Raw genomic sequence first — 11,863 nt, 5'->3', positions numbered from 1 at the left:
TTTGTACAAAAGTCGTTTGCTTGGGTACCACTGTCTCATTCGTGTTTCAACCGTGAAGCAGTTGTGTTTGCATGGCTGTGTTTCGGTTTGGAGGGTGGGATATGGCGTGAATTTACAGGGTACAGAGGAATAACACCCTTTGTTTAGAGTTTGTTTAGAGTTAGCAATGCACGTGACACTCGTGGTGTTGTAGTTATCTAAAATCATCTCAGGCGATGTATAGGGAATTTACAATCAATAAAACACATTTTGAAATTGAACAATTTTATGTGAACTAATACAAACGCATAGTAGAATTTAGGATATATATTTATAATAGTATTCTTACAATAACAAAACATTGACAATATAAAGCGATAACTTCATCAGTAACATTCCATAAAGCCATAATGATTGCAATCAAGTGTTAATTATTCAAATACAAATGTACAGACGGACATACCGATGGAAATTCACAATATCAAAATATTAAAGCTATGACATGGCCAACCAGACAACAGTCTTAGATCTATAGTTGTTGAAACAAATTATATTTTTTTATATCTAATTCCAATATTTAGAGTGTCACCATGAGAGTGTTTCTTTAATTCTTAAATCAAATATTTTTAATCCATATCTTCTGAGAAGTGTCATAAGTAAAGAGCATGCTTTTCAATTCACAATACTACATAGTTGAAACTTTTAATGAATTTATTAATTTTGAAGATAAGAAATAAATAATCCAAATAGACGTTATCAATGAAGTGGATATGAAAATATAGTGTATATTCCAGGATATGGCGAAGTAGTAGACGGGGAAGACCGAGGAAGACTTTTAATTGCTTTTGAAAATCGTACAAAAGCTATATCAACAATGGAAATCTAACATCCTTTTATTAAAGTAAAGACAGTCGATGATGATAGTATAAAAGTACAAAATGAGCGGAAGTACTAACTCTAACGGTATGGCATTCGTTGCATTATACGTCTGTATTTACAACAGTGTTACAACTATCTAACTTTCGCTAAGTTTATCTTATACTTTTTAGAGCATAGAAGCTTCAGATTTAGAAAAATACAGTGGTAACCTCATCGGATTAGTGCCAAGCTTAAAATACGAGTACATCTAGAGTACAAAAGCAGTCTCCAGATTAAATTCGGTAACGTAGCTTATGATATTAAGGATTTAATATTATGTGATTATTATATTTTACAATCTCTTCACGTTAAAAGTCACTAATTTCTGGGTCTGTATCAGCGTATTTACAGGTGAAAGGATTTCGAAGCCAAGAACAGAAGGAGCGATCACTGTGTTGCTTGTATTTAGCTGTTGTGTGCTTTTTCGCGTGAGCTCGCGCTACAGCTGCACGCCTTGTAGGATACGAATCTAATGAAGATGCATCAGAATCTCTTGGTACTGAGTCGTATCCAGATTCCGCCCGTCTCGATGTTGCTGCCGGACTATGTTTACCTGTTCTTGGTGTCGACTCATGACCGCTATCATAGCCATCGGGTTTGGAACTAGCAACTACTCTTGCGACACTTTTATCTCCTTTTTCGTTCTTATCCATACGTGGTTCAGATGTAACTACAGGAGGTGATACTTCAAGATGTAAGTTGGATTTTAATTCTCTAAATGTATCTACTGAAGGTGCGCCATTACCTGGTACTCTTCTTTCTTCACGTAGGTTAGGATCAGATGCCCCGTCTGGATGTCTTAGCGATGCTAGACGAGCATCTGATATGTCGTTCCCTCGATATCTCTCAAAAGGGCCGTAAGAATCATTATTGGCTGTTTCTAAGTCTTGATATGCACAATCTCCTACTGCACTACCTGGCCTAGATATAGTCCGTTTACAACTATCACATATTTTATCACTCGGTCTATATGCAGGCTCGCTATACACAGAACCATCACCATGATACTCCTCTGTGTCTCGAACATTTGAAAGGGACAAGGATTGAAAGTGAGGATTAATTCTTGAAACAACTACGTCATTATCATGTAGCAAATGCCGAGAACCGTATAATTCCGTTAAGCCTAAGATTTCATCAATCCTAGATCTTGACGAAGGTAAGCTCTCGTGAGGATTTAAATCAATAAGAGGATGGCCACAAGTATAATTTTCTGCATAATACCCAAATGTTTGTCTAAGGATAGCTTCTTTTCTTATTTGACGTTCAACTTCACTGTATAAAGACAATGTATCGGTAAACGTAGACGCTACAGTTAGATTTTCTTGGCTCAAAATTCTAAGCGGATGATCTTCAGAATCTTCTTGGTCTACTTCAGGGAGAGGATTTTCAGATAAACCCATGCAAAAAGCGATGTCTTCTTCAGTCACTTGTAGACAGCAATCTTGCATTGGTACTGGTTCCAAAGGTTCTTCGACTTCAATAATTTCTAAAATTTCGTCTTCATCATCAACGTGACCTTTACTTATACCACGATGATCAATTTCTCTGCTACGATTAGAAACTATTTCATCATCCATTCTCATTCGTTCTTTATACTTATTATCTAAGCTCTCCATTGATACTTCTCTACTACTTAAACTACTAGGTTGTATAAGAGGAAGAGCAGGAGGAATTTCAGCTAATTCTTCACTATCATCATCTTCATCAACTTCATTTTTAGATGATTGTTTTGAACTACTACATTTTTTAGAAATATCAGGTGGTCCTACATTTTCTTCTTCAATTGTCATACCTTTGGAACCAGATTTTAAACCAGTTCTTATAGTAGATTCTTCTACATGAACTCGTCTTGCATCTCTTACTAAAAGTTCCATTCTGTGAGGTGTTTCCACATCGTCATGTGTCCTAACTCCAGGATCTTTATGACCAGATTGTATTTTGTGACTTGGTGAACTATGTCTTGATTTATGTATTTGCGAAGTTTGATTCTCTACCCATTTTCTTATCATATTCTTTTTGTGATTATCCATGTATCCGTACCCGACATTTTCACTACCGTGCGCCCCAAGTATACCTATTTGAAGGGGCACAGAATTCGGTAGAACAGGCGCAGATTCAAACTGATGTGCTAATTTACTTTCTTGCATCGGACCATCAATCCACGTTTCCCGTTTTTTACTTTGTGTTTCTTTTATAATATGCCTAGCTTCAACCAGCTTTGATTTTGATATGCGGGGTCCATCGATCCATTGTTCATCGCTATTACTTTTTGTATCTTCTTGGAATTGTTTTGGACAAGGTTTCTTTATAGGCGTAGATTTCGATGTCACTGAATGAACAGGAGAACTTTTTGGGGTTTGATTTGTCGGCTGTATTGAAGTTTTTAAAGGAGACGATTTAGGCGATGAATGTAATTTGTGAACTGGGCTTTTTTCTTCAACTACTTTAGACAGAGACGATTTATGTTTCTGTTCTGCCACTGATCCTCTTAATGCTTTACTTAAAACACATCTATTATCACCAGAGTTTATGTGGGGTATGTAAACTGGTGGATGTTCTCCATCAGTCGCATCATCCATTGGACCAACGTATATGACAGTATCTGCAGATAAATCACTACTTGATGGGTCAGGTTCACTACTGCTTGGCTTCGAAGCATCTTCACCAGAACTACCTCCAGAACCGGCGTTATTATTTGCAGAATATTTAACTTTTCGTCGGCGTAACCTATGTATTCTCGAGGCTAATTGAAGAGTTGTTAGAGTATCAGAGTAATTTTGGACATTTGGAGACACGTGCACTATCATGGCAGTGTGACAAGTGAGAGAACCAAGGCATTCTTTTAAGACATGAGTAAGATTATGATCTCTGTAAGGTAGATGCCTCTGTCCATTGAATATTGCAAGCAGAATATTGCCTAATCCTGATAATGGTATTCCTCCATTGGTTTTTCCTCTTTCAGAGTTTCCAAGGTCAATTAGGTGTAAACGGCTTCGACCTCCAGCAACTGAAATAAAGTTGATGTCATATTAATAAATAATAGTAATGTTACTATTACACTAAAAGGAAATTTAGCAGCTGTATTTAGTAGGACTGTTTGTTATCACTAAGTTTATCAACAGATACAGTATAGTCCTTAGACCTGGATGGTCGATTACTTAGAAACTAAACTTAGTACACAGCTTTGATTTGCATGAAAAGCATTGATTTATCAGTCACATAAATAATTTAATGCATATGTTTCTACTCCTAAACGGCCATTTTCAGGTATTAGTAAAGATATTCTGAACTATTTTGTCCTGACTCACCTGCTCCTTTACCACCGACGCTGTACTGATACACATGTAATGTGTATAGTAAATGACTGTCCTTTCCTTCTTCTCTTGTTCCTCTGGTAGATAACGCAGCATCTAGGTAAAAAGCCGCCTTCTCAGCACTGTGCACGCGAAGTTCTGACTGGTTCTGCAGATGAGTGCCGAAGAGTGGGTCATCTCGGAGATATACTCCAGGTGATTGTTCTGTGTCTGTTGATAAAAAATAATTATAACAATAAAGTTAGGGATTTTAATTTTTTTTTTAAAACGGTATTCAAGGCTTCTTGTCTTCTTGTATTCACTTTAGTTGTCTGTTTATGAAACATAGTTACTTAGTACTATCCAAATGTAAAAAGTGTTTTATAAATAAAACATAATCTCTCTTTCGCTCACACTCACTAAAATTTTTAGATAGTATTTTTTTTATACAACTTAGAATGGCAAACAAGCTGACGGCCCACTTGATGGAAAGTGGTAACCGTTGCCTATAGACATAAGCAGTACCATGGACATAACAGAGTATACTGTTTCGCCCATGATACCCCCCATGCGTTGCCATTCCTGAGGATTCAGGTGTTAGTAATTAAATTCAGTTAAGAAATAATTTAAGATTTTTCTATTATAAAAACGACTTCAGTTACGGCAAAAATAATATGAGACTTACACAGATTGCAAATAAATTAAAATGTTGAATAATAAATAGTTGTTTTTTTTTGTAATAAAAAATAGAAATAAAATATTTAATTTACTAGTTTTAGAACCAGTTTTTACCAGAGGGAGACTTTGTACAAAAGTCGATTGCTTGGGTATCTCTGTCCCATTCGTGTTTCAACTGTGAAGCAGTTTTGTTTGCATGGCTGTGTTTCGGTTTGAAGGGTGGGATATGGTGTGAATTTACTGGGTACAGAGGAATAACACCTGAGTTCTCAGGAATGGCAACACATGGGGAGTATCATGGGCAAAACAGTATGTCCATGGTACTACTCATGTCTATAGGCGACGGTTATCACTTTCCATCAGGTGGACCGTCAGCTTGTTTGTCATTCTAAGTTGTATTAAAAAAAAAAGAACATTAAAGTAGCAAAGATATTTAAAAAATGAAATTACTCAAGGACATGCCAGAATTATTATAGTTAGAAAACGATATCAATGTACCATTTTGATACGGCGCCAGTAGATCTCTGATTTGGTTGGTGTTGGTGCAGAGCTCCACAGCGGAGACCCTCACTGAGAAGCGAGTGCCACACTTGTGTCGCTGCTCCGCTATGCCACGGAAGAGCCACGTGATGGCACATGGGATGGCCCCTAAAGACGTCGTTGAGTCCGGTCGCCCCAGCATTGTGTAGGATTTACCTGAAAATAATTTACTTAATTTAGTTTTTAAACAGATGCCTATAGAACAAAATGGTGTTAAAGTTATATATACATATATATAAATTTATTTTTATGATTTGCTGTGTGGTCCCGGCATAGAATGGACCACCATTTTCTTTCTCGTGGCTGTCGCAAGAGACGAATATTATACCTATATTGTCATAGTTTCAGGCCTTCTTCAGTTTGAAGTAGGCAGAAACTACAGATTGCTATGTGCTTCTATTTTGTTATATCTTCCTGGTTTTTTTTTATACAACTATGATGGCAAACAATCATACGGTCCGTCTGATGGTTTTACCGTAGCCTATGGACGTCTGTAACACCAGGTTGCTGACCCTTAAGAAACTTTAATACGCCCTTTTTGAAGAACCTTCTTCTTTCTAGGGAAAGTCTCGGCAAGAAGATCATTTCACAACCTGAATTTACAGGGTACAGAGGAATAACACCTGAGTCCTCAGGAATGGCAACGCATGGGGGGCATCATGGACGAAACAGTATACTCTGTTATGTCCATGGTACTGCTCATGTCTATAGGCGACGGTTACCACTTTCCATCAGGTGGGCCGTCAGCTTGTTTGCCATTCTAAGTTGTATAAAAAAAAAAACAAAATAAAACCTAAGTGTTTGTGGAAGGGAGCTCCTCTGAAACCGCTCTTTGTGTGTTCATTCAATTTCAATTTCGTTAAGTTTCTTTATTTATCTTATTTAACATTACAAATCTAATATAAATAGATCATACTAACAATAATACATAACACACGGGCAAAGCTACAAGTTATGGATACTGTAATTTTTATAATCGAACTGTCAAACCTTAAAATCATTGAACTTAATTTCTATTCTAGGTAGTATATTCATTTATTTTAACATCCATTGTTTAAGTAGGTAGGTATTATATTTATTTATAGTATATGTATTTATGTAATATTTTATTATGTATCTTAATATTTTATTTAACTGTATATTTGTTCATGTACACTAAATATTAATAGTTGTAGCACTTCAGCTGCCCGCTAACAACATGCTTTCTAATTGCATTGGGTTGACTGGAAGAGATCTCTGTCAGAGATAAGTCCACCCTTGCTCACAATATTTATAAATGCATTAACAATGTAATTTACAAGTGCAATAAAGAATATATATATATATATCATGCAAAGAAGTTAAAACTTTTATTTAATTTGCTAAAGTAAGCGATCACCTGTTGAACACACACACTTTGAACATTACAAATGTGGTAGCAATTGAAAACAGGTTTAAATTATTCAGCGGCAGAATCATCTGTGCCTAGAATAAAACGGTATGTAGCACTAAGCTTGGTTTTACTGAGATTTCAACCACGTTCCCTGAAGTTTCGTTCGAGTACGCAACTCATTCAATTTGCATTTAAACCCGTAATCCGGTAGGTAAGGGTAAGAAGTCTTTATAATGCCAGTTAATAAAGAGGCTGATGGTAAAATTTACTGCACCTTTAAATAAAATTTATATCGTTTAATTATAATTTAATTGTAATTATTCCTCTATATAGAATTATTGTGAAATAATAAGACTGCCCATTGTTACTCTTTGTTATACTGATCTTGTTAAATATATGTTGAAATGAAATTGTCTCATTTTTATAGGGAAATATTAAAGAGTTCCCGTTGTTCCTTTTATTTATTTTTTTATGACAAATGAATGTAACAACGTCACAATAAACCGTTATAAATCCATTCAACTACAAAAAATCCCAAGATTCATAATTCTATACAAATATTCACACTCAAAACTATTTCGAAATTAAATTGAAAACATAAATAGTTAGTTACAAGAAATGAGTGTGACCGAATATTTACCGTAAATAACAGAAGATATACTTAAACATATGGTCACATTTCTACAAAATTATTGTACTTTAACAATTAGTAAAAATATCTTGTAAACGTCGTTAAATGCTTAGAAATGATTTTTTTTTATACAACTTAGAAAGTGCAAACAAGCTGACGGCCCACCTGATGGAAAGTGGTAACCGTCGCCTATAGACATGAGCAGTACCATGGACATAACAGAGCATACTGTTTCGCCCATGATACCCCCCATGCGTTGTCATTCCTGAGGACTCAGGTGTTATGCCTCTGTACCCAGTAAATTCACGCCATATCCCACCCTTCAAACCGAAACACAGCCATGCAAACACGGCTGCTTAACGGATGATATTTTAATATTCAATGCATGTTAACAAATTTTTTATAGTTTATGGTCCGTAATTAATTTTATATCAGTCGTTGGTTTTAGACAAATTTTACGGCCATCATCATCATTTCACTGTTGGATATAGGCTTCCCCCATAGATTGTCATAAGGAACGGTCCTGAACTATCTGCATCTACAGGCTACCTGCAATGCACTTGAGGTCGTCACTCCATCTTATGGGGAGTCATCCTACACTGCGTAAATTTTAGGTTAACTCTGAATAGAACATACTGAAAACATCTATTATTGGGTTGAATGACAATATTGCAATATTTGTATTATATTGTTTACTTTAAAATACATTTTACAAATTCATTTTTAGAACAAATCTCTATAATAACTGGCAATCTCTTAAGCAAGTTGCTTGTTTTGGTCTGTACATTAAATGGAACGATGAAAACATAAGCCGATTAGGTTATTGTTTGTCAAAGTTATTATCTCGATCTGCTGGATTAGTAACAACTTGGCGCTCCGGAGATTGGGCTTGACTATGTATAGTATTGAGAACATTGAGTTAAAACAGAATTTCAAAACGCATTGCTGTTAATATTAGACCAATTGCAAAATTGCTAGTACAGATAATAATTTGGTATTAGTATAAAACTTTAAATATTTTAATTACCAGAGGGAGACTTTGTACAAAAGTCGATTGTTTAAGTACCTCTGTCCCATTCGTGTTTCAACCGTGAAGCAGTTGTGTTTGCATGGCTGTGTTTCGGTTTGAAGGGTGGGATATGGTGTGAGTTTATTGGGTACAGAGGAATGATACCTGAGTCCTCAGGAATGGCAACGCATAGGGTGTATCATGGGCGAAACAGTATACTCTGTTATGTCCATATTACTGCTCATGTCTATAGGCGACGGTTATCACTTTCCATCAGGTGGGCCGTCAATTTGTTTGCCATTCTAAGTATTATAAAAAAAAAACTGCGTCCTACTTACGGTAAGTGTTTTATCATATTACGAAGTTACATTATTATCAGTTTCATAAATCTTATTTGGAAAACTTCAAATAAATCCTTTCAGTTTACGATAACACAATTTACTACATATTATGATACTAGAAAGTTAGATTAATTTACTTTCCACAATATTGGTAGCGCAATGTTCTCAAAATCCATTTTCAAAACTAAATTCTGACTTAAAGTTAACAAAAAACAAGACTCTATAACAAGTTAGAGTTAATAAACAAGTTAAGTTTAAATAAAGCCTACGGGAGATGAGTTTATCATGAGCCACGTTAAGCAGACACTATAAAATATGGTGGAAGTTTTCATTGGGCACTCTCGGGAGCGAATTTGCATCGAAATGGGTGAGACTGAAAGAGTGGCGAGATCTTAATTGAAAGTTTGATACACAGACGCAGTTGTTGTCTTGAGAGAATATGGTATTTTTATAATCGAAATGTAAGAATTAAGCATAAATATGTCAATAGAGAAATTAGGAAAGAAAATAACATTTATTTTGCAAATTAGAAAAGGGTGACTTGGTATTATATATTGTATGAGTAGGTATATATTATAAGACCAAGTCGAATGTTAGTAAACTGCCTAAGTCGGAAAGACTTAAATTTATCATATAAAAGTAAAAATGCCTTCATTAATGGTGTTTTTCTTATTTTTGATTATATTTGAAGTACATTTTTGCACAATATGGTAATCATTTTTATTTGGACATGGTCAGGATTTAAATTTTCACAAAATATGAAATCTCTAGGAATATGATTTTACAATTTTGTTGATTTTCTTTGCATGTCTTCAAAAATATTTTTAAAAGTTTACGTACAGTTATAAATTTGTTAATATAGATCTGTATAGATCGTTGTTACATGGTTTACTTGTTAGTTCGTCGAACGTTTTTGTTAAACGAATAATTTAGTTCGTTCAGTTATTAATTGATTTACAATAATTATTTATGCTCGATCCAGTGATGTACTAACCAAGGCCTGCGTGTCCAAAACAGAAGAGGCAACCGTCTGTCCCATTGATGACTGCATGGATGACGTCAGTGAGCGCGCTTGAGCAGATCTCCGTCTATAACAAAAAAACATCTAAGTATTAGTATCAACAAGAAGCGACTTTCAAATTCCTATATTTTTGTTTCTTATGGGCAGGATCTCAGTTTCTATATGTCTATATGTGTAATAGTCTATGATCTTGTAAAAACTGTAACTAGGATAGTCTATGATTGGAGATTATTTCCGTTTGCGTTTAAGAAAGCAATTGCTTTCTTAAACGTAATGTGTTTCTTAAACTTAATGTGTCTCAGCGATGTAATTCAGTAAATTGTAAAGATAAAATGCATTTTGATATTATAATTGCACAGTGTGTTACAAGGAATAAATCAGGAAGTGAGTTTAGTAATTCAGATAATTATAAAGAGGAACGATTTCATATTTTGTTTGTATTGTATGAACTTAAAAATACTCAATCGATTTTAAATATTCTTTTACCTATATGAAGTTACATTATCAGCGAATAACACAAGAATTTTATTAAAAAACACTGTGAAACCTGATAGGTTACTAGTTTAATAATTATTCTGCTACTATGTTTTTGAAACAAAGCATTTCCTTTTTTTATTTTTTTTTAAGGCAGAACATTCCAAATGACGATATAAAGGAGAGAAAAGTTTGCTACGAAATATAACAAAGGTGAGCGTAATACCCTGAATAATTTAGGCAAATCTGGCACTTACAGCGTGTTTATGCCGTAAGCCGTCGAGGAGCGCCTTTCGGCCGCCGGCATAGATAATTAAACGGGCTTAGGTGAGGCACAGATTACATCTCAGGTTTCCATGTTTTTGATTTTACATAGATTTATATCGGAAAAGTTATATTAATTGATGATATGTTAACAATAATCTTCATAAGAAATGTTAATGTAAATATGTGTATATTTAGGGGGAAAAGGATTGTTAGCAATGGGGCTGTCAAACTGACAGCCCCATTGCTAGCAATATACCTTATTAGGTCGACCTACACGTGGTTCCCCCTGGAAACCATCGTGAACAATTCTTGTTGAATTCGTCACGATGGGCCAACTGACCTGCTTCATCTTCACCATCATCCTTCACTGGTGCCCCGCCGGTGTATACCGATAGCGCGGGTGGGGTTACCATTCCATTATCATCCATTTAAAAAAAATGTGTATATTAAAAAGGAAGTAACTATTTTAAATTAACCAAATAAAAAAAAAAAAACGACGTTCCGTTGAAAACTATCATGTACCTGACATTAATATTTGATTGAAATATTTGAATCGACTGAGGTTTTTACGTTTTTTTCCAGGCAATTTCTCAATTTTTTTTCATAATAAAATTTTATTAAAAATGCCAATTCCGTCCAGCCGTTTTCAAGTTACAAAACACAAGTTTAGTAACATATTTTGCTTATTATATTTAATATAATTATATTTATTGTGATTATTTCTTGTAATTGTATATATTTATAATAAGTTTACTATTGTAATCTTTTGGAGGAAACAATAAAGAGTATCTATCTATCTATCTATAATTATGTCAGTGTTATGAATTTAAAGATGTTTGACAAACTATGGGCATGTTGACCGTTATTCCAATGGTAAGCATATTTTTTTTTTATATTTTAAAGTAGCGCGTCGTTTGTCCATAGAGTGTGTGCAGCTTGGCGACCCCAACTTAAGGATCAGTTCACTCCACACGGAAACATTTAAATTGTTTTGAATGAAAATTTTAATGACCTCCTGAGTCGCTAATTGAAAAAGCTTAAATCCGAAGTGCTCGGGGAGTACGGCGCAGTAAATCAATTTAGTTATGACGCCGCGGAGCTTTTAATTGTCTGTGTAAATATTTAATTTGTTTCCCGACTTTATATTAATGAATTCTTGTCTATTAAGCGCCTCATTAGTATGACTCGAGTGATCTTCAGGTTGGATATTGAAGGTAAGAGAGGTAGCTGTGTTATTATTTGCAGGGAACTCTTAGATTTATTAACATCTTTGTGTCGATTTAGTAATGTAAATGGGAAATTATGTATTAATTACCTATAATTATTACAATGACTCGATA

At 34.7% G+C, this 11,863-nt stretch overlaps 1 protein-coding gene across 2 annotated transcripts in view; it reads right to left on the bottom strand.

Moving 5' to 3' along the window:
- Positions 1 to 228: 228 nt before the first annotated feature.
- The window catches only part of LOC113510286 (kinesin-like protein CG14535), a 403,744-nt gene continuing 392,109 nt past the window's right edge, over positions 229 to 11,863 (bottom strand). Inside the window, exons 5-8 of one of the 2 annotated variants that reach the window (XM_052895783.1) lie at positions 9,756 to 9,849; positions 5,367 to 5,564; positions 4,206 to 4,421; positions 229 to 3,904 (exon numbers count right to left, since the gene is read on the bottom strand). In XM_052895783.1, the coding sequence (XP_052751743.1) occupies positions 1,206 to 3,904; positions 4,206 to 4,421; positions 5,367 to 5,564; positions 9,756 to 9,849 (3,207 nt within the window). In that variant the 3' untranslated portion in view covers positions 229 to 1,205. The remainder of the gene's footprint in view (positions 3,905 to 4,205; positions 4,422 to 5,366; positions 5,565 to 9,755; positions 9,850 to 11,863) is intronic. The other variant, XM_052895785.1, reaches the window with a different exon arrangement.

The sequence above is a fragment of the Galleria mellonella genome, unplaced genomic scaffold (genome assembly GCF_026898425.1).
Source record: "Galleria mellonella isolate WM207_F2 unplaced genomic scaffold, CSIRO_AGI_GalMel_v1 utg3104, whole genome shotgun sequence".
Classification (NCBI taxonomy): Eukaryota; Metazoa; Arthropoda; class Insecta; order Lepidoptera; family Pyralidae; genus Galleria; species Galleria mellonella.
The sequence above is the reverse complement of the archived record's forward strand: the minus strand, read 5'-3'. Positions and strand labels throughout refer to the sequence as shown.